The sequence below is a fragment of the Urocampus carinirostris genome, chromosome 7 (assembly GCF_059441175.1).
Source record: "Urocampus carinirostris isolate Australia breed hairy pipefish chromosome 7, RoL_Ucar_1.0, whole genome shotgun sequence".
Taxonomy (NCBI): domain Eukaryota; kingdom Metazoa; phylum Chordata; class Actinopteri; order Syngnathiformes; family Syngnathidae; genus Urocampus; species Urocampus carinirostris.
In genome coordinates this window covers 12,097,671-12,122,661 of record NC_142355.1, presented here as the reverse complement: position 1 = coordinate 12,122,661, position 24,991 = coordinate 12,097,671, and the positions used below count along the sequence as shown (strand labels likewise).

Sequence of the window (24,991 nt, the reverse complement as noted above, 5' to 3'; positions counted from 1 at the left end):
TGGAGTGCCATGTCTAATCTTGTTGCATATAATGTTTCACAGCATTGACATCAATGAGAATAGAGACAATTCTCATTCAAATTCTAATTCTAATGCTAATTTTAATGCTAATGCTAATGCTAATTCTAATTCCAATTCTAATTCTAATTTTAAAACCTTCTTGAACTGCTCTGGGTTCCATTATTCAGCTTTCTGTATGATTTCAATCCAAACCAGGTGTCCAAAAAAAGCCACAAATGCAAAAATATTTAGATTTTCTTGAGAAAGCTACACCAAATATTTTTTTTCAAAAATTCAACAAAACCGCGAGACCTGCTCTCCAGAAAAGCGAATCCTTTAGCACATTTTATTTCAATGTTTGATGATTTGATGAAATCCATGAAATAAGAGCCTGTGTCCCCTATCAATCTAAATCTACCATTTCAATTTCGACCCCCACCTGAAGTTACCGTAAATTCCGGACTATAGAGCGCACCTGATTGTAAATTCCGGACTATAGAGGGCACCTGATCATAAGCCGCACCCACCACATTTTAAGAGGAAAACCGATTTTGTACATACACAAGCCGCACCTGTATATAAGCCGCATGCGCCCACATTTAAACATGTAACACAAACACAAAATGAACCCAAACCCGACTTCAAGTCCCGCGATTGAAACTAAATGTTTTTTTGGTTTGAACAAATTTATTGACACTAAAAACAGAAAACAATCATGACAATCTCAACAGCAATTAAGCACATTCACAATATTATATTCCAATATTACGTTTTTAACAGCAAACACAAAGTGAGGTTTGAACAAACCTTCTCGAAAATCAAACATATTCACAATTTCATTATATAACATCTTTGTTAGTGTCAATAGATCCGTCCAGGCCAAAGTCGATTGTCCTCGGTCTGAACAAATCCACCGACACCAACAGCAGCAAAACACAGCCATCAAGCATATTCACATTTTTTTTATATTTGACAATATGACGTGACGATATGACGTTTTAACATTTTTTCCTGACATTTTCAACATCAATTAAACAATTTCAGAGTTATTTTCTTTTAACAGTAGTTAACCAGCGTGTAAAAGGCAATACTATTGTGCAAGGGCATAGCTCTGCCATCCCACCCTCCCAAGCAGCATTCTTCCAGTCCTCTGTGTGGGTCCTTTCCATTCTGCGTGGGTCCTCTCCCTTCTGGGTTCCACAACCCAGGCCGTTGCTGCCGGGACTCCCACAGTGTAGCTCCGGCTCCCCCCTCCGGGTGGGTACAGACGAGTCTTCTTTATGGCTGCGTCCTAGGCCCGCCGCTCGCAGATTGTATGGTATCTGCAGCCATTTGGAGCACAGCCACGGGGGGGATCTGCCTGCACCTCCATACCAGCAGGTTTCTGGAGGTCCAGATGGCGTCCTTGATGGCGGCGAGAGTGAGCCAGTCCCTGGCAAAGTCGTTCCGATGCCTCCTCGACCGACTCACCCCGTAAAGCACGTACTGTGCATCAGGGACCTCTCCTGCTGGCAAGTCCGGGAACTTTCCTAGTTGTTCGGCCATTGTCCACAAGACCTTGGCAGCGCTGCACTCACAAAAAAGGTGCCTCACCGACTCCTGGGCGCCACAGCCAGGTTGAGGGCACGTCGAAGTCGCTGACATTCCTCTGTGGTGCATTACAGCTCTGACTGGGAGAACTTCATGAGCCACCATCCATGACAAGTCTCGTAGTCTGTTTGGGAGGGCAGGATGATTGACGTTGCTCCAAACCGTTGTGGATTCGCCAAACGCAAGCCCCCGCACAGGGCTTACTGTAGCTCGCTCTTGCACAATAGCAATAAGGGCCCTGTGGTTTTGTAAAGTGTGACATTCTTGTGTTTCCAAATCAAACTTCTTCAAAAAATCCCGGATAAAGAGATGTGTTGGTGGCAAGTTAAACGAAACTGGAATCAAACGATTGTCTGGTACAAGCTTTAGCTTCCGCAAATATGAGCCCATCCAAAAACGGGTCATTGCTTGACTTTTCGGGTTGTTGGGTGGGCCCACAGCGTTTTGGAAGTGGAGAGAGACATATTTGCTTCCCAGGAAAAGCTGGAGGTCAGGCACTCCTTTCCCCCCTTTTTCCTTTTTCTTTTTCATTGTATCTCTTTTTATCCTTTCCCACTTTGAGCCCCAGACAAAGCGAAAGATGGCTCGGTCCATTTGTAACAGCACGTTTCTTTTAGGCATAAAAATTAAACTGATTGACAAAAGCATTGGGAGGATGATCACTTTGATGATTAGGACCTTCCCCTCTATTGTCAGTTTTCTTAGTGACCAAAAAACAAGTTTTTGCTTAACTTTCCTTGTCACGTCATCCCAGTTGGTCTCGCCTCCTCCATCCACATTGAATTTTATCCCTAGGATTTTCTGGTCTGTCTTTAACACCGTCAGCGGGAGTCCTGCCTTTTCTGTCTCTTTCCACATTCCATAAAACTTCACTTGTGATTTTTCTCTATTTAGCCTTGACCCAGACGCCCTCCCAAACAGGTCAGTCAAGTCAAGGGCTCTTTCAACAGATGCGCGGTCAGTACACAAAATATTAAAATCATCCATGTACAAAACACACTTGGTAATTTGTCCCCCACTTCCTGGGATATTGATGCCTTCGACAAATCTATCTTTTCTTAACATTTGTGCCAAAGGTTCAATGCAAAGAACATAGAGAAGGGGAGACATAGGGCAACCTTGACGTACACCGCAGTTGATCTCGATTGCTTCCGATAAATTCCCGTTAATCATGAATTTGCTGTAGATGTCTCGGTATAGCAGTCCTACCCAATTGATGTATTTTTGGGGAAAACCACATTTTTGCAATACCCTGAAGAGGTATTGGTGCGAGACTCGATCAAAGGCTTTTTCAAAGTCTAGGTTTAGGACCGCTAGTCGCATGTTTCTGTCTCTTGCATAACAAATGGTGTCACGGATCAGCATGAGACTGTCGCTGATCTTCCTTCCCACAATGGCACAGGTTTGGTCTGGATCAACCAAGTCTCCCAAGACAACAGACATTCGTGTTGCTAGAAGCTTGCTGAAAATTTTACAGTCCACGTTTAAAAGCGTTATGGGTCGCCAGTTTTTAAGTCAATTTTGTCTCCTTTTTTGTGCAATAGAGTAACTATCCCGATTCTGAAACTGTCTGGCATATGGTCTCGACTGGAAAATTCGTTAAAAACAGTTAACAGATCTGGTGCTAAAATATCCCAAAAAGTCCGGTAAAATTCGAGGTTGAGTCCGTCCTCCCCGGGTGATTTGCCTTTTTTCATAGTCTTTATGCAATCATTCAGTTGGTCTTGGGTAAAGTCTGATGTTAAAAAGGGGTCTTGACGCACTGATCTTGAAATATGATCTAATACATGCCCCATTTCATTCTCATATGTTTCTTTCTTTTCAAATAATTTTTTGTAGTAGTCTTCGACCAATCTGGTTATTTCACTACATTCCTTTGTTATTTGCCCGTTTTCGTTTTGAAGTTTAAAAATCCCCTCATTTTTGCCCATAATTTTTTTAAAAAAGTAGCGTGTACATTTTTCCCCTTCTTCTATTTCTCTTTCTCTGCTTCTTATTATGATGCCTTTGCTCTTTATTTCCGCCAAAGCGTTTAGTTCTTGTTTGATCTCTTTGATTTCATCATTAAAGTCCATCCCCTTTTCTGTTAGGATGAAATAGCGTTGGAGTCTTCTTTGTAGTCCCGACATGCGTTTCATCTCTTTGAGTTTCTTGTTTTTCCCTGCATTTTTAAAAAAGGTCTGTGTTCGTTTCTTTGTCATTTCCCACCATTGTGCTCGTGAATCATACGAGTCTTGAAGGGTCTGCCAGTCTTTGTACAGCTCCCTGTATTGTGCGGCTAGAGCCTCATCCTCCAGCAGGGAGCAGTTTAACTTCCACAAACCCTTCCCAACAGTCATACCTGAAGGAAATGAGAAAGAGCAGGACAGTAGCAAGTGATCCGAAAAAAAAACTGGAATTAATCTTGCATCACTCTGTGCTAAACCCCTCGTAAAGATGTAGTCTATTCGAGAGGCTCTGGCATTGTCACTACTGAACCAGGTGAATCCCTCCTCTCCTGGATGTATGGATTTGAAACAGTCCACCAGTTTAAATGTCCGGCACATGTCTTGTAATAAAGTTGATGTTTTATCTACTTTAAACTCCTCATCATTCCTCTTTCTATCCTTCCTACTTAGGATGCAATTAAAATCTCCTCCCACGATTAGTGGTTGATGGCCTAGCATATGCGACTGGATGTCCTCTAAAAGTTCGTACCTGAGTTGTCTGTCGGCATGGCCGTATATGTTAATGAGGTTAAAATCATTCCCTATATAAGAAAGTCTTGCTAAGATTGCGCGTCCGTCTCTTATCACAGTACTCCCCTTTATGATGAGTTGAGGGTTGTTTATTAAAATGGCTACCCCATCGTTACGGTTTTCATTCGAGCCACTCCATAATGACGGATATGGCCAAATCTCTTCCCACTGTTTATAATTTTTTAGAAAGGGGATGCAGCATTCCTGTAGTAAAAACACATCCGTTCTGATAGTTTTTAAGAACGATAAAACACTGTGAGCCTTAACCTTTGATCTCACACTTCTCACATTGATAGTAGAGAATGTAATGTTCATAATTGTTGTTAAAGTATTTAAACTAGTTAGACAAAACCGGGGGATCTGAGTCCATTCTTTGGTGATCATCGAGATCATCGAGAGTGTCACCTGTGTCAGACACATCACTTAAGAGTAGTACCTCATTTTGAGACTCACCGGGGAAAACTCTGGGACCCTCTGACTCTCTGTCTGTGGTTCCAGGTCTTCCCCTTTTTTCTGGGTTAGGGGGTGAGCCAGAGGACCTATCAAAGGGTCTCTTACTTCCTTGCCCACTAAGGGTCAGATTTTTTCCCTCCCCGACTTCCTCCGTCTCCTTCATTAAAGTCCACAGTCCAAAAATCACAGCCGGTAAAATGAATGGAAAATGATACCGGAACTTAAGGTTTGATGCAGACCTGCAGAGTCAGGGTCCCGTTGAAAGTAATCCAAGGAAAAAAGTGTATATTTCCAAAGGTAAGGGTGGGAAAAATATATCAGATGAACACATTTACTCACGCAACTCCTTTTTCTTTAACCAACTTTTTACCCCCTCTTCTTTACTTGTCTGTCCCTCACCTTTAGCGGTCCCCACTTAAACTCGCCAACCCGCGTTTGTTCCGCCCCTCATTTTTCGTTCAACCGTGCAAAATATATCAGAATAAGTGTTTAAAATAAATACAAATAAATACATTACAAAAACATACAGTTGCAAATACATATTATACATGGGTTACACATATTTACAAAGAAAGACGGTACACCGAGAGAGTTTTCAAAGCTTTAATAATAATAATATAGCTTTGACAGGGCAGTTAATGGTAGCAACACTCGAGCGCCGCTAAACATAAATTGGCCGCATCACTGAATAAGCCGCAGGGTTGAAAATTAGGGGAAAAAGTTGCGGCTTATAGTCCGGAATTTACGGTTCTTAAGAGTGTTGAGTCTCATTTAGTTTGCCATTTTTGTCCTAAATAAGGATTTCAAAAGAAGGTGCAAGCAAAGTAGTTTTATAAAAATGTCACAATTTACTGCAAACGAGGAGAGCAACTTATTTACCTTCAGTGCAGATGACACTAGGCAAAGGAGAAACAGTGCGCGCGTCCTTTCCTGTGTATAGCTCCACCCATTCCTACAGCTCACCCAATCAAATTGCTCAGGGTGCTTTGCTAGTGCTTCTGGGTAAAACATTTGTTCTGGGTTTAAGTTGGTTCTGTTTTCATCATAAAGTGTCTCAACGGTGAACTCAAGTTGTTTAATGAGCTTCCATATAATGTCACAAGCCAGAAACGGAGACAGGACCCAGTAGCGTTTGTTTACTCAGTTTTATTGATAAAGAGGGAGAGCAGGGCTTGCTTCCACGATCCGATGATCCACGTACACGGGTAGCAGGTGGCTGGAACGCGGAAGTGGCACTTCCGTGTCCAGCGAGGATAATTGTCGGCAGCAGGGATACTGGTCACTAGCCGGGACGGAAGAGCAAGGGCGGTATCGAGTCCAGTAAAGAGGTCGGCAACAGGTATCAGGCAGGAAACAGGGCAAAACAGGTCGGTGGTCAGGATGGCAGAGCAGGGCAGAAACGGGTCCAGAAACAGGTCGGCAACAGGTATCAGGCAGGAGAAAACAGGGCAGGAAAATGTCGGTAGGTATGAGCTTGCCTAGCTGGGAGCATAGGTTCATAAACCTATGCTCAGGGCTGTTGGCGCCAATTGGGCAGTCACAGGTGCCCTGAATCAGCAATCATGACATATAAAGGCGTATTTAACGATTTACAGCCAAAACAGGGTCTGCTGGTGTGACACAATCTAAACTGTCGTTTGCATACCTAGCCACTCCTTTGCACATCTGTTCTCCTCTGCAATATCATACTCCAGTGTTATTGTTATTGTATAGTGACTTGTTTACCTGAGTGCCCATTTTTGTCTTTTATTAGCATATTTGGTGTTGGAGTAATCCAAAAGTAATTGAAAGTAATCAAGTTAAAGTAACCCTACCCAACCCTGCGCATTCCTCTTCTCCCCAATAAACTGTGAGTAACGTTACGCCATTGGGTTCTCATTTCTGTTTCCTGACCTGGATCGTGACACAAAAATCCATCTGGTTAGCTGCTCCTCTTGCACTCTTTGCACTACTGTATAATACTATACATAGCTATAATTATTTAGCATATTATTAGTACTTCAATACTCTAACTCAGTACAACATTCATTTATATCTGTACATTCAAGGAAACTGTGCGGGTCAGATGTATCGACATTTCGTTCTGTATACATGTGTACAAGAATGACAATAAAGTATATCTGAATCTGAAAAAAATGGTGTCCTATATACACCGTTGAACATCAGTATTGACTCTGCATTGAATTTTTGACTTGAAACCATAAAATAAAACTTGCATAAGTCCTATTTTATCACCGAGCCGTGTGTACTCATGAAAAGAGCCATATATAACTCGCGAGCCATATATACCCAACCCCTAGACTTATATTGATGTTAGTTCCTCATTGAAAGTGTTTGGTCCTTGCTTTGAGTAAGCAGGTTGCAGATTGCCTGCTACTCATGGTTCCGTGCTATCACGTGCAGAGCTTGTGAGAGGACTGATAAACTTCAAACACTCTTTGCAGAGGATAAATGTGAGCTCTGAAATTGTGAGAAAACAGCCTGGTTTTTGCATCGCGCAGTAGTAAATCGCGGCTCACGAAACAGGCTTTGAAATGTTGCGACGGAATATTTTCTCATGCCCTGCCATTGATGGTATTTACCATCAGAGATGCATTTGAATGGCAGGAATGAAATATGTGTTCATACATAATATAGGATTGTTTTACTTTGTATACTCATATCATTTTGTTTAATTATTAACTTGAATAACGCTAAAAATTATCTTCGCTTTTCTCGCTTTTGTGTTTGCTATGTCTCTGACTCTTCATTTTTCTAAACCAGGGATGAGCAAACTTTTTAAGTGTATTAGATTTTTTGTCACACGCCAGAAACGGAGACAGGACCCAATAGCGTTCGTTTAACTCATCTCATCTCATCTCATTAGCTGAACCGCTTATCCTTATTAGGGTCGCGGGGGGCTGGAGCCCATCCCAGCCATCTCCGGGAAGTGGGCAGGGGACACCCTGAACTGGTTGCCAGCCAATTGCAGGGCACACGGGGACAGACAACTCACTCGCTCAGTCACACCTAGGGACAATTTGGACCGGTCAATCCACCTGAAATGCATGTCTTTGGAATGTGGGAGGAAACCGGAGTGCCCGGAGGAAACCCACGTAAGCACGGGGAGAACATACAAACTCCGCACAGAAAGGCCGGTAGCTGGATTTGAACCCACGCAGGAGGTTCCCATGACCTTAGAACTGTGCCGCACACGCGCTAACCACTGCTGCCTCGTTTAACTGAGTTTTATTGAAATAGAGAGGAGTGCTTGCTTCCACGATCCGATGATCGTCGGAAACGGGTGGCTGATGGCAGGAACGCGGAAGTGGCACTTCCACGTCGAGCGAGGATAGTCGTGGGTGGCAGGAAAGCTGATCGGTAGCCGGGACAGGGGAGCAAGGGCAGTAATCGAGTCCAGAAAAAAGGTCGGCAACAAGTATCAGGCAGGAAACAGCAAAACAGGTCGACGGCCGGGACGGAAGAGCTGGGCAGAAACAGGTCCAGAGACAGGTTGGCATCGGGTAATAGGCAGGAGAAAACAGAGCAGCAGATTGTCGGAGGGTACGGTGCTTGCCTAGCAAAAGCGTAGGTTCGCAGGACGGTCTGACGCTGGTAACAGGGAGCCGGGGGGTTTAAAAAGTGGCAGGGAGCCAATCAGCGACCAGGGCTGTTGGCGTCAACGGGGCAGCCGCAGGTGCCCCGAATCAGTAATCCTGACATTTTTAGGATCTGCCGAGACAAAGTCTTGAATCCGATACCTTGGCAATACATGTGGGAAAGGATAATGTAGACTTATCCAAGTTTTCTCAAACGTACATACAAATAAACATGACGACATTTACATGTTTCTAAACAGACCATTTCATCGAATTAGCTTTGAAACGGTGGCAAGGCGGCTGGGTGGTTAGTGCTGAGGTCCAGGGTTCGATTTGAGCTACTACAGCCTCCCCATGCGGAGTTTGCATGTTCTCCCGTGCTTGCGTGGGTTCCCTCCAGGCACTCCGGTTTACCGCAACATTCCAAAAACATGCATTTTATGTTGATTGGCCGGTCCAAATTGTCCCCAGTTGTGAATGAGCGAGTGAGTTGTCTCTGTCTGCCCTGCGACTGGCTGGCAACCAGTTCAGGATGTCCCCTGCCCACTCACCAAAGATAGCTGAGATGGGCTCCAGCACCCCCGCGACCCTACTGAGGATAAGCCGTGCAGATAATGGATGGATGGATAGATAGAGAGTGGTAGAGATGGATGTGAGGCCAGAGTGAACAAGAGTACAACAACTAATCAAGGAGGGGACCTAACTCTCATTTAATATACATGAAGGCACAAGCTTCACCTGCAACATTTATAACCAGTTAGGAAGGAGGAAACAGATTTGGGGGAGGGGGCCATTTACACTCGAATAAAATCTTGGCTTTTACCAGTGTTGGTCAAGTTACTTCAAATGAAGTAATATATTATGATTACTCACTACTTCCTCCAAAAAGTAATTGAGTTAGTAACTGAGGTACTCTATGAAGGATTTTATATATTTGACTATAAAGGATTTTTTACGATCAAATACAAATTACATTTAAATGCAAAAGATATTCACTGGCTGAGCTGTGGGGCGAGTTCAATGCAACCTAGTGGAGAATGATGTTTACAGGAACAGCGGGGAACTGGGACAAAGGGCTGATAAGACGGCCCTTTTGACGTAGAAACGCTCGGAGATGTTTTGACCATTTTAGACATCGAGGCGAGGGGGCTTTCCTGGCAAGCCCATGGGAGGAGCCGGCACACCAGCTTGCGGAAAAAACCGTGGGTCGGGAGAAGGAAGCGAGAAGACCGATAGAAGAGGCTTGACAGAGACTCGAGCGACACTAATTCGGCTAATTCGATGGAGTTCACTTAGTTAAATCATTTAAGAAATTAAATCTGCCCCCTGTGAAAATGTCGGCTATTCTTTTCCATATTTTTCCATCAAGAAACGAGTGCGCATTGTTAGGTTGTGTTTGGTTAATGGAGTCAGATAACTAATTCGAACAATTTGGTAAACGGTACATTATAATATTTAATTCCTAACATCTATAATAAAAGTAATCAGTGACCAGGGAAAGTACAAATTTCCGGTTCTTTAAGAAGAAGTTGTATGTCAAAGAACTTGAAATTTTCTGAGCAGTATTGAAGTTAGCTGAATAAAGAAGAACAGACAGGTATTATATAACCTTGTAATATTTATTGCACCCCACCAGCAGATTTATCCTACACCTGAAGTGAAACAAATATAAGCATTAACAATATTATAAAACAACAATCAGCAGTAAACAAAATAAAGTGAGTTTAAAATCTTAAATCTAACTCGAATGGTCCACAGTAGAGACGGGAATAACGACTCTTTTTAGAGAATCTCCTTTTTCCGCTTGGCTGACTAAAAATAGCCGTCTGTTTTGGCTCCCAAATGGCTCTTCAGGTTGTTTTTGTTGTTTAATCCATATATTACTTTGTATCATGTATTATTATGAATGACTTAAAAAGGTTGAAAATGAAGCAAAATTAACTAGTAAAACACAAAAAAACACAAATAACAAAACGCTTTAAAGCTAGTTGATTTGGAAGGGTTCCCTTGTGCAGAAAAAAATGCTCAATTCCAAGAACCAGCAAACATGGTGTTAAATCTGAACCTGTCCGTTTACTTGTTGTTGCGGAGAGATTTGGTCTCGTGCTCCGTATGGTCACTATGCGTGGCACTTCGTGCTGACCAGCATGACCGCGTCAAGTGGTCGACTTGCCATGAGGCAGGGAGGAGAAAAACACAGCATGAACTATCGATCAGCTCCTCTTTTTATGTGGACCAGGGACGCTTGACCAGATCATGCTTCTTTGTGCGTGGTCTCAGATTGCATTTTTAAAGACTTGTAGATCGAGAAATCTTTTTTTTACATGACATGCAAACTTCTGAGACCACCAGAATCGGATGACGGTGTTTGAAGTTGCTAAACTTGTCAGAAAGCCAAACAAGTGAGGAATTTGTGTAATGTTCTGTACCTGAGAATGCTCCTCCCATCGACATGATTACATGCAGTGGGAACATTATTTTATCGATACAAAGCCTTGGATACATAGTGAACTTGTACGTTTGGGAACTGTCCAAAAGGGGACGCTGTCGTTCCATCCAATTCCAAAGCAAGCCACCCGAAACCAAAAAATTGGAAGTCAATTATGTGCTGGGCTTATTTGCTCTCCACTGTTGTAAATGTTTTGGTTTGTATAGTCCTACCTAACTCGCTTCATAGCTGGTTCTATACCCAAATCTTTATCCTCAATGCTGCAATCTTCATGCTTCGTGTCAAAAAAATTAATTTAATTAATGAGAGTTTGCTTGCCGATAGGCGACGCGGTGGTTGGGTGGTTAGTGCACAGCCCCAAAGTACGGAGGTTCAGGGTTCAAGTCCAGCTACCGCAGCCGCCCCATGTGGAGTTTGCATTTTCTCCTCGTGCCTGCGTAGGTTTCCTCAGGGCATTCCGGTTTCCTCCCACTTTCCAAAAACTGTCGGGACCAGAACTGAAACAGGACCCAATTGCGTTACGTTTCTCACAGGTTTTAGTGAAGGAAAGAGAAAGGGCTGCGCCCACGATCCAGTGTTCGCTGGGCGCGGGAAGCAAGTCGCTCTCGTACTCGGATTGTGATCCTAACACGGAAGTGGATCCTCCGTAGCGAGCGATGGCAGTGTCACGGGCGGGAAAATGGTCGGTAGCCGGGATGGGAGAGCAGACGTGGTTGGGATCAAAAAGGGATCGTAAGTATCGTAGCAACTTTAAGCGGCGATACTTAAACTGATTAATCATCGCACTATTACATGCCGTAATAAACATGGTAGATTTGACTGTAGTCTCAATTTTATGGGCATTATAGTCCATAATGCCTTACGTGTGAAAATTGTTTAGACAAAAAACTTTTTTCAGGAGTTTTTGCCTTATAATCCGGAGGGTCTCATAGTGTGGAAAATACGGTAATATTGAGGGGGTTGCGCTTTATAATCCAGTGCGCCTTATAATGCGGAAAACACGGTGGATTTTTTATATGCAGGGGTGTTCTGTGTTTTGTTTGTCCTCACAGGTCCCGGAGAGCAGAATCAAAACAGGTCGTAGCGGGAGACAAACAGGAGCAAAAAACGGGACAGGCGTGAGTCAGGGTCGAAAAAGGCTTGCCTAGTACACACGGAGATTCGCAGACGGACTGACAATGAGGGAATGACAGGACTGGGTTCAAATACTGACAGGGAGCCAATCAAAACCCGCGGCAGTTGGCGCCAAAAGACATGACAAAAACATGCATGTCAGGTTAATTGGCTGGTCCAAATTGTCCCTAGGTGTGAGTTGTCTGTCTCTGAGTCCCCTGCGACTGACTGGAAACCAGTTCAAGAGATTCCTGGGATGGGCTCCAGCACCCCCGCGACCCTACTGAGGATAAGCGGTGCACATGATGGATTGATCGATGCTTGCTAACAACTGTAGCTACACCAGCTAGCATTTATTATTCAGAAGTCACAACAGTATTTCATCAATAAACTCTGACTATTACTAATATCCGTAAAATAAATACATTTCCACATGTGTATGAGACGTTTGCTTCACATGAACAAAATGGTCGCAGCGTCTCCTTATTGGACAGTACACAGGAGAACAGACTTGCATTCTTGTTTGCAGAGCTCAACCGAATCAAAAGCTAATTAACCGTCAAATTCCAACCTGTCCGAGCATCTGTTCCCACACAAAAGACATCTCCCGAGCCACTAATTACAGAAACGCAGAAGGGGTTTAGAAAATGCACGTATGCACTTACCATACGTGAAGCAGTGTTCATTTTACCTCTGAAAAGTGATGAATCCCAGGGACTCGCATGCTCAAAAATCTATAGGTCCCAACAGAGATCTATGGGTCCCCAAAATTTAGTGTTATCGTTGTTGAAATTGTAAATCGGTGACAAATATGTAATAAAAATCTATGTATTCATTCAGTTTTAATCATCAAATTATGAATTCATTTTCTGCATCAAATTATTGTTGGTAATATACCGATTAAAGGGATAACCGCAAACCTGTCTTTTTTTCATTTTCTCCTTTTATACTTCCTTTTTTTCTTAACTTCTTTATACAACATAATCTCATCTCATCTCATTAGCCGTACCGCTTATCCTCATTAGGGTCGCGGGGGGGCTGGAGCCCATCCTAGCCATCTCCGGGCAGTGGGCAGGGGACACCCTGAACTGGTTGCCAGCCAATCGCAGGGCACACAGGGACAGACAACTCATTTATACAACATAATAATTCGTAATATAATGCATCAAAGCAAGAGAGCCGTTTGAGAGCTGGCTCTCTTGAATGAGTTGAGCCGAAAAAGCCGGTTCTCTAAAAAGAGACGGACTTTTCACCACACAACTCGAGATCGGCGTGCAGACGAAAACTCGAACCGCGAGACCAAAACAACATCTGCCGGATCTGCCTGACGAAAAGTTTGGAGTGCGGTAAATCTTTTTTTTTAAAAATGTAATCGGGTAATGATGACAATTTTGTGTCGAAAAAGTTGCGTCCCGGGACGCACGTTGATTTGAGACTATGCGTCCCCAGCAAAAATGAGGGACGCGGGCAAACGAGAACACCGGTGAAGTATCGAAGGTTTATATTTGTGAGATTCTCGTTTTTTCTGTAAACTCAGTGGAACATTTATAACTGACTTTAACATGAGCTTCCATTTTTAGAACAAAGCAGGAATCTGTTTTTCATTTGTATCGCCACTTTCTGATTGTATTTCTGTTATTAATTTGAATTTCCATGATTAACAATTACCAATATTCAATTGATCACCCTTTTTCAGAATTGTATAAGAATCAGTTTGACACAATTCACAATTCCACCAATCAGAGGAGACAGAATTTTGCCTACTAAAGGCTGCATGGGAGACTCAACGTGTCACGGTTGCCATGGCGCCCAATTGGCGCCAGCTGCGGATCGTAGACAGATTGGCTTCCCTTCTATTTCAGCTCAGTGCTTTCACTCACCCTTTGTCAGTCCGTCAACGAACCTCTGCTCCAGCAAGACGTGGGTTTTGACTCTGTCCAGTATCCCGTTTGTGTATCCTGTCCAGTATCCCATCTGTTTCCTCCTGTCTGATATCTGTCCCTGTCTCCTATACCTGTTATCTATCCTTTCAATCCCGACATCATCTGTCCGGTATCGGCTGGTGTAACTGTTATCGATCTCGTTAGTCTCTCGCGTTCTGTTGTTCCACGCCAAACTTCTGTCTTTCTTCTTTCGCCCAGCGATCACTGAATCACTGGCGCTTTGTGTTTAACATGCATGACTGCCCCATTTCCCGTAAAATGAAAGCTTATGTGAGAAATGTCACGCATTTGGGTTCTCCTTCAGTTCCGGTTCTTGACATAACGGAGAAGCTTTAACAATCACGAGCATAAAGGGACAGTGTTTATATTAGGAACCTACTAGTAGTAAAAAATAACTTCTGATCATTAAAAAGAGAAACTATTTTGATTCAAATAATAAGCAAAAATACATGAACTATTATATAAACGAGTATTTTTCGCATAACATAAGCCTCACGTAGCTGTAGCTGACCTAATTTTCACCCAGCTTGCTGCTAAGGGTACCAAAAACTATAACCCCTGCAAAAGTATAGGTAAAAAAAGAAATAAAACTCTTTTTGGTAACTTTAAGTCTCTTGTTTTTTGTTCCACAACACTTTATAGTGACATCTGGTGGTCAAATAATACAAATGGTTTCTCTAACACAGAAAAAAAATATTTTCCTGTAGACAATGCATTTCTGGGGTCGAATTGGCACTTTATCTCTTTCAACAGTTGATAGATGCCAGGATTTTGAATATTATACCTTATTGTTGTTCAGTTATTTTGACTGTTATCCACTGTGTACATCGTTGTTGCTATCGGCCAATCATGTTACTGTTCTTTGAATCCACACCCTTTAGGGGGATCTACTTTTGTAACCTAGGATATATACCGTATTTTCCGCACTATAAGGCTCACCGGGTTATAGGGCGCACCCCGAAAAAATAGTTTTTGGTCCTATTTTTGACATACATAAGACGCACCGGATTATAAGGCGCTACAATGGGAACGTGGACAAAACAGTCGGATAGTTCAGTCCAACTTATTACCCCCTTAACATTCCGAAAGCTTGCAAAGACGCAAATACGTGTCGAGAACACGTGCGAATGCGGTGTCCGTAAGATGTCACTCAAATGCATCGTTCCATCATTCGGAAGGTTAAAGTCTTGGGATTCAAGAAATGATAACCATTCCTTCGTATCTATTTTCTTTTTCGCTCGCAACTTTGCTGTGCATATGACAATAAACACTTGGAATTGAGTTGAATTTAAAAATAGACACTCCATTCCATCCATTATCTGCACCGCTTATCACAGAAACATCGAGTTCAGTCTGAAACAAGATACAATATAAAACCGGGAATAGCTCACCGAAGTCGTTGTGTTCATAATAATGTGCAGGCAATGTCCTCTTATATCCGTGAGGGTAGTAAATCCAGGAGAATACAATATTTACAAATACAGAATAGAAAAAAATGCTTTCTCTATGCCTTCAGCCACATGCTATACGCATTCATCTTTTTCGGCCAATTGCAGGCTTTGTTTCGCTGTTTAAGCCAATGGCAGCCTGTAAATTATAAAAAAGATCCGCCTCTTGACCTCCGAATAACTTTAGCCAATAGTGATCGAGTCAACTGATGATTGACACGTCTTTTTCGGCCAATTGCAGGCTTTGTTTGCCGTTTGAGCCAATGGCAGTCTGTAAATGATAAAAAGGATCCGCCTCTTGACCTCCGAATAACTTTAGCCAATAGTGATCGATTCAACTGATGATTGACACGTCTTTTTCGGCCAATTGCAGGCTTTGTTTGCCGTTTGAGCCAATGGCAGTCTGTAAATGATCAAAAGGATCCGCCTCTTGACCTCCAAATAACTTTAGCCAATAGTGATCGATTCAAATGATGATTGACACATTGGTTAGCCAATGAAACGCCGGTAAATAAATCCCAGCATCCACCGCGTACTACTTAGCGTTCGGGGGAAAATCGAGTCGGCGGCTGCAAGTTAGTTGGAAAACTTAATGTTGATCCATAAATAAGGCGCACTGTATTATAAGGCGCATGGTCAGCTTTTGAAAAAAATAAAGGCTTTTAGGTGCGCCTTATAGTGCGGAAAATACGGTAATTAAAAAAAGGCTCAGGGGAGGGCCTTTAGAAATGGTGGGGATTTCTTATCTGAAAGCTTCCCTCCCTGTCCTCCTTACAAGCTCAAAATCCATTGATGTCTTCTCTCTTTATTAGGAGTCTACTAAAGTTTAGAGGTATCAGCAGTTAAGTCAAATTTTGTTTGTATTTAATCAATTCTAAGCTTCCTGCAAAATAAAAAGTATTTTTCCATTATTAATGATTTTTTTTTATTGATGTATATATTTGACATTGCAAGTTTTGATGATAAATGTAGTTACACTTGAAAATATACAGAATGGAGAAACCTACAGGGACAGTGTGTATTATTATTATTAGATGTCTCTGTACGGCATGGGTCTCCAACATGTAGCCCCTTAGGAACACCCGAGTAGCCTGCGGACCGGGGCTAAAAATAGATTTTGGGTCATTGGGATTTTCTTGAAAATTGGATATCTAACTGGCATGATACACAGTGGTTGACAGAGCCTAGTATAAACCTCAAATAATTACAATGTGGTAATAACATAGTAACAACATGTCATTTTAGGAATGCATGTAAAACCAGAAATATTTCGCGTTAATCAGTAACAAAAAAAGGTTGGAGAGCCCTGCTGTTAGGTGTAGAGCTATAAAAAACGAGTGCTAAAAAGCACAAAGAAGATGACAAAGTACAGAGATTCAAAGTCACCAAAAATGCACCAATTTAGAAGGAAAAATACAATGTACAGAGAATCCATGTGACCAAAACGCATCGATTTATTTTTCTTTTTTTCTTTTTTTTGCCCAGCCTTTTTGAGGAACCGTAGTAGCAAGATGTCAGACAATTATGTCACTTCCCTTTAGGTTGCACTCATGTCATGTAAAAAAGAAGATAGTGTCTGTCACAGACCAGGAACGGAGACAGGACCCAGGGGAGGAAACAGGGCAGGATCGTGTCGGAGAGTACAAAAGCTTGCCTAGCTGAGAGCATAGGTTCGCAGATGGTCTCACAGGTTCCTTTCGGAAGACGGGAGATTAAAAAGAGTCCAACAGCCAATCCGTGGCTGTTGGCACCAACGGGGCAGCCGCAGGTGCCCCGAATCAGTAATCATAGCAGTTTCTCGATCTACGAGTATTTTTAAAATGTATGTACCAGCTCGGTGGGTAGGGCGCCCGTCCCGAGACTGGGGGGTCGCTGGTTCAAGCCTCGGCCGGGTCATACCTAAGACTTACAACATCGGTACTCATTGCCTCCCTGCTTGGCGCTCGGCATTAGGGGTTGGAATTGGGGAGTTTGGTAATCTAATGACTCCCAACACATCTGATGTGTTGAGTGAGGGGGCTGGGAATCCCCTCCTCTGTATCAATCTCCCAGAAAAAGTCAGAAAGTCAGAAAAATACTACTGTCATGATTGTTGAGCGCAGCTGCGGCGGCTTAATTGGTGCCAACAGCCCGGACAGCTGATTGGTGGACACTCCCTTTTTAAACTCCCGGCTCCCTCTTGGTGACTGTCAGATCGTTGCGAACCGTTGCCTTCTGCTCAGTTAGCCTTCTCGCCCGACTCCGGTTTTGCTAAGTCTTTTCCCTGCCAGATCTTTGTCACCGAACCGTTTCCGGACCTGACTTTGCCCGTTCTGCCTGCCTGTTACCTGATCCTGTTTGAGAAACAGACTTGTAACTTCTAGAGCAACCTTCTGTGGCATATATATAATTACTTCAAGACATACATCACCATAAACCGCATAGTGTTATAACCTGTCACCAAATTTACATATTTTGCGGCTGACATATTAGAAGAGGTGTCAAAACCAAAATATATATGGTCGTTTATGTATTTCTACCTATTTTCAATGAATTAAGTTTTCTTACTATTGGACATGCTATATAAATCACACTGTCCCTTTAAAATGAGCCACATTTCTGTATCTGCCTTCAGAACAAGATAACTTGAACGTTATGTATAATTATTATAAATTTCAGCAGTATAATATCTTTTTAAAATGCAAATTCAATTTACATATACGGTGATTATGGTCTGGGAATGAGAAAATGATGGGATTCTGCTTGTTCTTGGTCTCAGTCAAGTTCAACGACGGTTGGCATTATCATTTTGGTGCATTACCGCCCTGTCGGATTCGATTTGAACAAGTTGTTGAAAGTTTATGATGTTGACCCTATCAGACTCAGTATTATTGAAACACGGGGGACAGATAAAGCCTTGCTGTGCAACAATAGCCATCTGATGAGACTGCCAGAATTTAATTTCCTGACTGTAGCAAATAACACCAACATGGCCAAATAGATGCTGGTCAACTGACACCGAAAGGGAAGCCAAACGCCAGGAAAATAAAGGTAGTGTTAAGGGGCTGTGCATCCCTTTGAAACTCGTTGGGATTTAGGGCTATAGAAACAAACATGACATAAACTTTTATACCAGAGTTTCTCAACTGGTGGGTCGCTACCCAAAAGTGGGTCACAGGACTTTCCCTTGTCAAAATAATTCTAAGAAAAGAACCCAAAAGTCAATCACACTCCTGAACAGTAGTTGGCGATAATAAGCTGCATAGGTGAGTTGACACATGCCATTTTGCACCATAGTAAAACGCAGATACAACGAAGGTTATGTGAGAAATAGATTTTATCATCTTGAAGACAAAAGAGGGTAAAAACATCAGTATGTTTTGTGCAAAAATGAGCATGAGGGCAAACCTGCTGTGCATTTCTAAAAAATTACTTCAAAACATACATCACCATAAACCGCATAGAGCTAGAACCTGTCACCAAATCTACATATTTTGCGGCTGTCATATTAGAAGAGGTGTCAAAACTAAAAATCATGGCCATGATAGCTCAAACCACAGCTGCACTTGCCAGACTTACCGTATTGTGTAGTGCAACCAAAGACGAGTGCTAAAAAGCACAAGGAAGAATACGATCCATGAAGACTTAAAGTGACCAAAACACACCATTTTTCTTTTCATATTTTGACAAGCCTTTCACGAAAAATGAGAAAAGAAAAGAAAGAAAAGAAAGAAAAGAAAGAAAAGAAAGAAAAGAAAGAAAAGAAAGAAAAGAAAGAAAAGAAAGAAAAGAAAGAAAAGAAAGAAAAGAAAGAAAAGAAACAAAAGAAACAAAAGAAACAAAAGATTCAAAAGAAACAAAAGATTCAAAAGAAAGAAAAGAAAGAAAATAAACAAAAGAAACATAAGATTCAAAAGAAAGAAAAGAAAGAAAAAAAAAATACAAAAGAAACAAAAGAAACAAAAGAAAAAAGGCTTAGAGTTGATCTTTTTTTTATTTAATTTGATTTGTTTTACTTCCAACGTTTACTGTAACATAGTTTACTTTCTATTTCACATTTTCTAATTTGTCCTGCAGTTGTTTCTTATATTTAATTTTCATGTTTATATTTATTTTTTATTTTTACTATTTCAGCGTTTCGTCATACTGGTTGTGTGTGGTACATTGGCTGAAAATCCTATTTGTTCTCTTTTCCTCACATATTTAATCTGTGCTTTACTATACGTGTATTCATTTTGTTTTTCTTTCTTTTGTTTTTGTCTTATTTTAGCATTTGTGTGCGTGTACTTTCTGTTTCGGGTTGTTGTACAATGAATATTTCTATACAACACTTTGAGTGGCAATTTATTTGTAAAAGTGCTTTACAAATACATTTTGATTTGGTCTGAATTAGAAGACTAGTTTGACCCAACTTACCATAACAATTATTTGTTAATTTTAGATGAAACTAACTATTTTATTATTCATGTATTTTTAATTTATGACCCTTGAACTGTTAATATTAATAAGTTTTATGTCTTAATACGTAAATAGATATTTATGAATAATCCTGTTGTTTTGAGTTTTGAGTTTTATTATTGTTATTTTTTTGGGAAACTGTAATAGTCAATACCAGATTTTTACCTCTAGAATGCAGTACAGTAATCCATTGGTTTTTCAGGTTAATGGGGTAATTAGAAAATGAACACGTCCTTACCGTCTGAATATACAAATGTAACAAAATGATAACTACACAAGTCAAGTCAAGTCAAGTCATTTTTATTTGTACAGCCCTTAATCACAATTAGTCTCTAAGGGCTTCACAAGTTATTACATATAAGAAGTTTAGGTTATTCGTATGCTATAGAGTAGAAGTGAGTTTTAAGCTTAGATTTAAACATTTCCACTGAGGTTGCAGATCGGATCTCAGGGGGAAGAGCATTCCACAGCACCGGTGCCCGGATGGAGAATGCTCTCGAACCAGCGGAACACTTCTTGGCTCTTGGGATCACCAGGAGACCGGCGCTCTCGGAACGAAGGCTTCGGGCCGGGACATAGGGGGAAATCAGATCTGAAAGATATGAGGGGAGAGTCCATGTATGATTTTGTATAGTAATAGGGGAACCTTAAAATCGCATCTTAGGCTAACAGGGAGCCAATGCAGGTTAGCCAAAATTGGGGTGATGTGATCGTACTTTTTTGTCCTGGTTAAAAGCCTCGCTGCAGCATTTTGTACCAGCTGAAGACTCTTGAGTCTGGTCATCGGAAGACCGGAAAGTAGTGCATTACAGTAATCGAGACGGGAGGTAACAAACGCGTGAATTATGATTTCCGCATCCGACTGAGAAAGTATAGGACGAATTTTAGCAATGTTACGGAGATGGAAGAAAGCGGTTCTAGTAATTTTCTTCACATGTGTTTGAAAGGACAGATCGGCGTCAAATATGACACCTAAGTTTTTAAGTGAGTCGCTCTGTGTGATGTGGCAATTGTCGATGTTCACAGTGGTTTTAGAGAATAAGTCACGGGACTTAGATGGACCAATAACTAACATTTCAGTCTTTTCAGAGTTAAGACGCAGGAAATTGAGTGACATCCACTCTTTTATCTCAGTGAGGCAGGCCTCCAAATTTCCACAGTTTAGTGTGGCAGATTCCTCCATCGGGAGATAGAGTTGAGTGTCATCTGAACACAGAACACATTGCAGTTGAATGAATGTTTTTTATTGTCATTATACCAAAGTACAATGAAATTGGAGGGCTTCTTCTTGCAGGGTTTGACAATGACTTGGCTAGCTACATGTGAGCATCGGGTATCCTCAGGCTGAGCCAGGTCTCAGCAATGATTAATATACCTACCAATATCCCCAATTACCACTCCAAGTCCGTTAATGGCTAATGGATCTGGCGTTGGTGAGACAGGCTCCGCAGAGGTGGCTTGTGAAAGGTCTTTACGTAGCCTAGCCCCAGTAGTATAAAAGACCAAAGTGTCTCGGTATGAAACTAGAGGGCCATTTTGCACTCTGTGTAACCCTCTGCCCTGATTCTGATGCTGTCAGTGGAGCTTTGATTGACACTGCTGGGGCTATCAACAAGTTCCAAAGGCTGCCTGTCATCCATGTTTCATACGAAGAAAGGCTTGTCACTAAGTTGGATTTATTTGGGGGATAAAACCGCGGAAGCAACACACCAATGCTCTATGTGACTCTAGCAACTTTCACCTGGGAGGTGAAGAGGCAAGACTATCTGGGGGCCCCAATCAGGAAAGGATTGGTGACCCTTGTAAATTGAAATGAATTGCATTGAATTAAAATGTCTTTAGATTGATATCAAAGTTGTGAAATAATATATGCAATGAAATTAGCATAGCACTCGAAAATAAACTGTCGGGATAAATTTATGGGGATAGATGTCTTGAAGTAATTATATATATGCCACAGAAGGTTGCTCTAGAAGTTACAATTCTGTATCTCAAACAGGATAAGGTAACAGGCAGGCAGAACGGGCAAAGTCAGGTCCGGAAACGGTTCGGTAACAAAGATCTGGCAGGGAAAAGACTTAGCAAAAACGGAGTCGGACGAGAAGGCTAACTGAGCAGAAGGCAACGGTTCGCAACGATCTGACAGTCACCAAGAGGAAGCCGGGAGTTTAAAAAGGGAGTGTCTACCAATCAGCTGTCCGGGCTGTTGGCACCAATTAAGCCGCCGCAGCTGCGCTCAACAATCATGACAGTAGTATTTTTCTGACTTTCTGACTTTTTCTGGGAGATTGATACAGAGGAGGGGATTCCCAGCCCCCTCACTCAACACATCAGATGTGTTGGGAATTCATTTGTCCTATTTTCTTCCATTCTTTTCTTATATTTCTATTTTCCATACTTTCCTTCTTTGTATCGATCTTTAATGTTCTTTATTATTGTTTTCATTATTTACCATTTTCTTTTTTTCAGTTTTTTCTTTCTTTATTCCTTTTTACCTTTCTTTTTCTCTTCTTTCTTTTTTTGTCCCTTCTTTCTTTTTTCCTTTTCTTTTTTCTTCTTTTTTCCCCCTTTTTGTTTATTCTTTCCTTATCTATCTCATTTTATTCCATCTTTTTATACTTCTTTCTGTTTAGTCTTTTTTCCCTTTTTACTTTCCTTTACTTGTTTATTTCCTTTTTTTTTTTTTTTACTTTTTCTTTATTCTTTACTACATTTCTGTCACGTCCAGAACAAAGGGGAGACCCAATCCCGTAACATTTGTCACAAGCTTATTGAGGTAGAGAGAGGGAGGGGTGGCGCCTGCGATCCGGTGCTCGTTAGACGCGGGAAGCAAGTCGCTCTCGCAATCGGATTGTAATCTGAATACGGAAGTGGCCGTAGCCGGGACAGGAGGGTAAAAACGTGGTCGGGGTCAGAAACGGGTCGTAAGCCAGGACGGGAAAAGGTGGAAAAACGGGTGCAAAAAACGGGACAGGCGGGAGTCAGGGTCAAAAAGGCTTGCCTTGTAACAACAGAGGTTCGCAGACGGACTGACAAAAGGAGAGTGACAGGACTGGGTTTAAATAGGGACAGGGAGCCAATCAGATAGCCGCCAAACGAGCTGGCACAGGTGAAATTAATGAGTAATCATGATACATTTCTTCCTTCTCTCTCTCTTTCTTTTTTCTTTCTTTCTTTCTTTCCTTTACATCTTTTTCTACCTTTCCTTTTCTTTTTCCATTTTTCTTGAGACGTTGGTCAAAATATGGAATACAAAATGTTGGGTGGTGATCGTGTCCGGAGTTCAGGGCGTTTGAAATGGTCGATTTACGTTGAAATTTCTGGTGTGACAGAACGCTGCGAAAATATATGTGAATGCAACCAAAAGATCTACTGCAGGGGTCTCCAACCTTTTTCAAGCCTACTTTTTTTTACTATTGAGTGCATACAGTTTTATATGTATTTCAAAGACCACCACCTTTGTTATTACTATGTTGTTATTATGTTATTACTGGGTTAATTTTTTTTTAAGTAAGGTTAAATAGACTCAATGAACCACTAAAAATGTTCTTTAACTAGAAAATCATTGCATACTAGCACTGGTCGGCTATTCTCAGGACAGGTCTGTGGACACCTCAGCAGTTCTTGAGGGCACCCTGGTGCCTGCTGTCCCCGAATGTACTTTGTATGAGCTATTGTTGTTGCTAAATAAATAATTAAGTTGTGATTTTTTTTTTGTCCTTAGGTTTTGGATATTGGAGCCCAGTTTTTCCAGTTCTATTAGTTCTTCTCATCTATACATCACTGCAGCTACGGAAAAAGGCAAAGAGGCATGCTCTATCGGATACTACAAAAAACTAAGCAAATCGTGCAGAAATTGACCAACAGATCACATAATTCCAAGCCATTTAATCAGCATGCTCTGACTGAAGAGTCAAGATTTGCTGAATAATTTTCACCCAAAAATAGAAGAAGACTGACACTGGTTTCCAATAAGTTTGCCTGCGCAGCCACCAGGTAGAACCAGACAGGATGAGTGGCCGCTACCAAAACAATACTTACCACCAAAGTGATGGCGACAGCTATGGGACTTATGGAGAAGGGGATGGAGGCGGGCAGGATGGATATGGGTACCAGGCCGATTACCCGCCCCAAGAAGAGGATGCTGCAAGCGATGCCACTGAAGGTCACGATGAAGAAGATCAGATGTACGAAGGAGAATATCAAGGTATACCCCATCCGGATGAGGTGAAGGCTACGCATAGAGCTGCAAGGTGAGACAACTCTGTCATACAATCACATTGGCCAGGGTTGGGTAGGGTTACTTTAACTTGATTACTTTCAATTACTTTTGGATTACTCCAATACCAAGTATGCTAATAAAAGACAAAAGAAACTAAATATGAATAAAATGATGACTCACAACACGTGGTAAGCTTTCTCTCCTGGCTTTGATCTCTTTGGTCTCCTTCAGACCTAACATAAAATGTGACAGAAACAACTGACTCCGGTTTCCTCCCACATTCCAAAAACATGCATGTCAGGTGAATTGGTCGGTCCAAATTGTCCCTAGGTGTGAATGAGCGAGTGAGTTGTCTGTCCCCGTGTGCCCTGCGATTGGCTGGCAACCAGTTCAGGGTGTCCCCTGCCCACTGCCCGGAGATGGCTGGGATGGGCTCCAGCCCCCCGCGACCCTAATGAGGATAAGCGGTACGGCTAATGAGATGAGATGAGCTTGCCAACATCATTTTTGCCGTTCCATGTGTTCCGTTACTCCCCAAGCCTGCACAAAATTTAGTCATTTTATTCATATTTAGTTTCTTTTGTCTTTTATTAGCATATTTGGTATTGGAGTAATCCAAAAGTAATTGAAAGTAATCCAGTTAAAGTAACCCTACCCAACCCTGCGCATTGCACAAGTGAAAAAACAATGGCATTTGATTTAAACATATCATGAAAATTTAAATTATTAGGTTCTACTACCAAAATACTTATACAAATAACAAACGAAACATTAAGTGTAAGATAAAAACTAAGAATAAAACAAAATAAAATAATAATCAGGATCATGGGTCATGAGAAACAAAGCAGTCGGGAGGCCCTGTGGGGGGTGCTTCTGCAGCATGGGGTACCACAAAGTCTTATACGAGCTATGCGGTCCCTGTATGACTGGTGCCAGAGTCTAGTCCGCATTGCCGGCAGTAAGTCGGATTTGTTTCCAGTGGGAGTTGGACTCCATGGCAGCCCTTTGTCACCGATTCTG

The 24,991-nt window shown here is 41.8% G+C and overlaps 1 protein-coding gene across 1 annotated transcript in view; it reads left to right on the top strand.

Annotated features, from left to right (window-relative positions):
- The window catches only part of LOC148362359 (synaptic vesicle glycoprotein 2B-like), an 85,997-nt gene that overhangs the window by 9,642 nt on the left and 51,364 nt on the right, over positions 1 to 24,991 (top strand). Inside the window, exon 2 of the mRNA XM_088339778.1 lies at positions 23,474 to 24,002. Within this exon, the coding sequence (XP_088195904.1) occupies positions 23,761 to 24,002 (242 nt within the window). The 5' untranslated portion in view covers positions 23,474 to 23,760. The remainder of the gene's footprint in view (positions 1 to 23,473; positions 24,003 to 24,991) is intronic.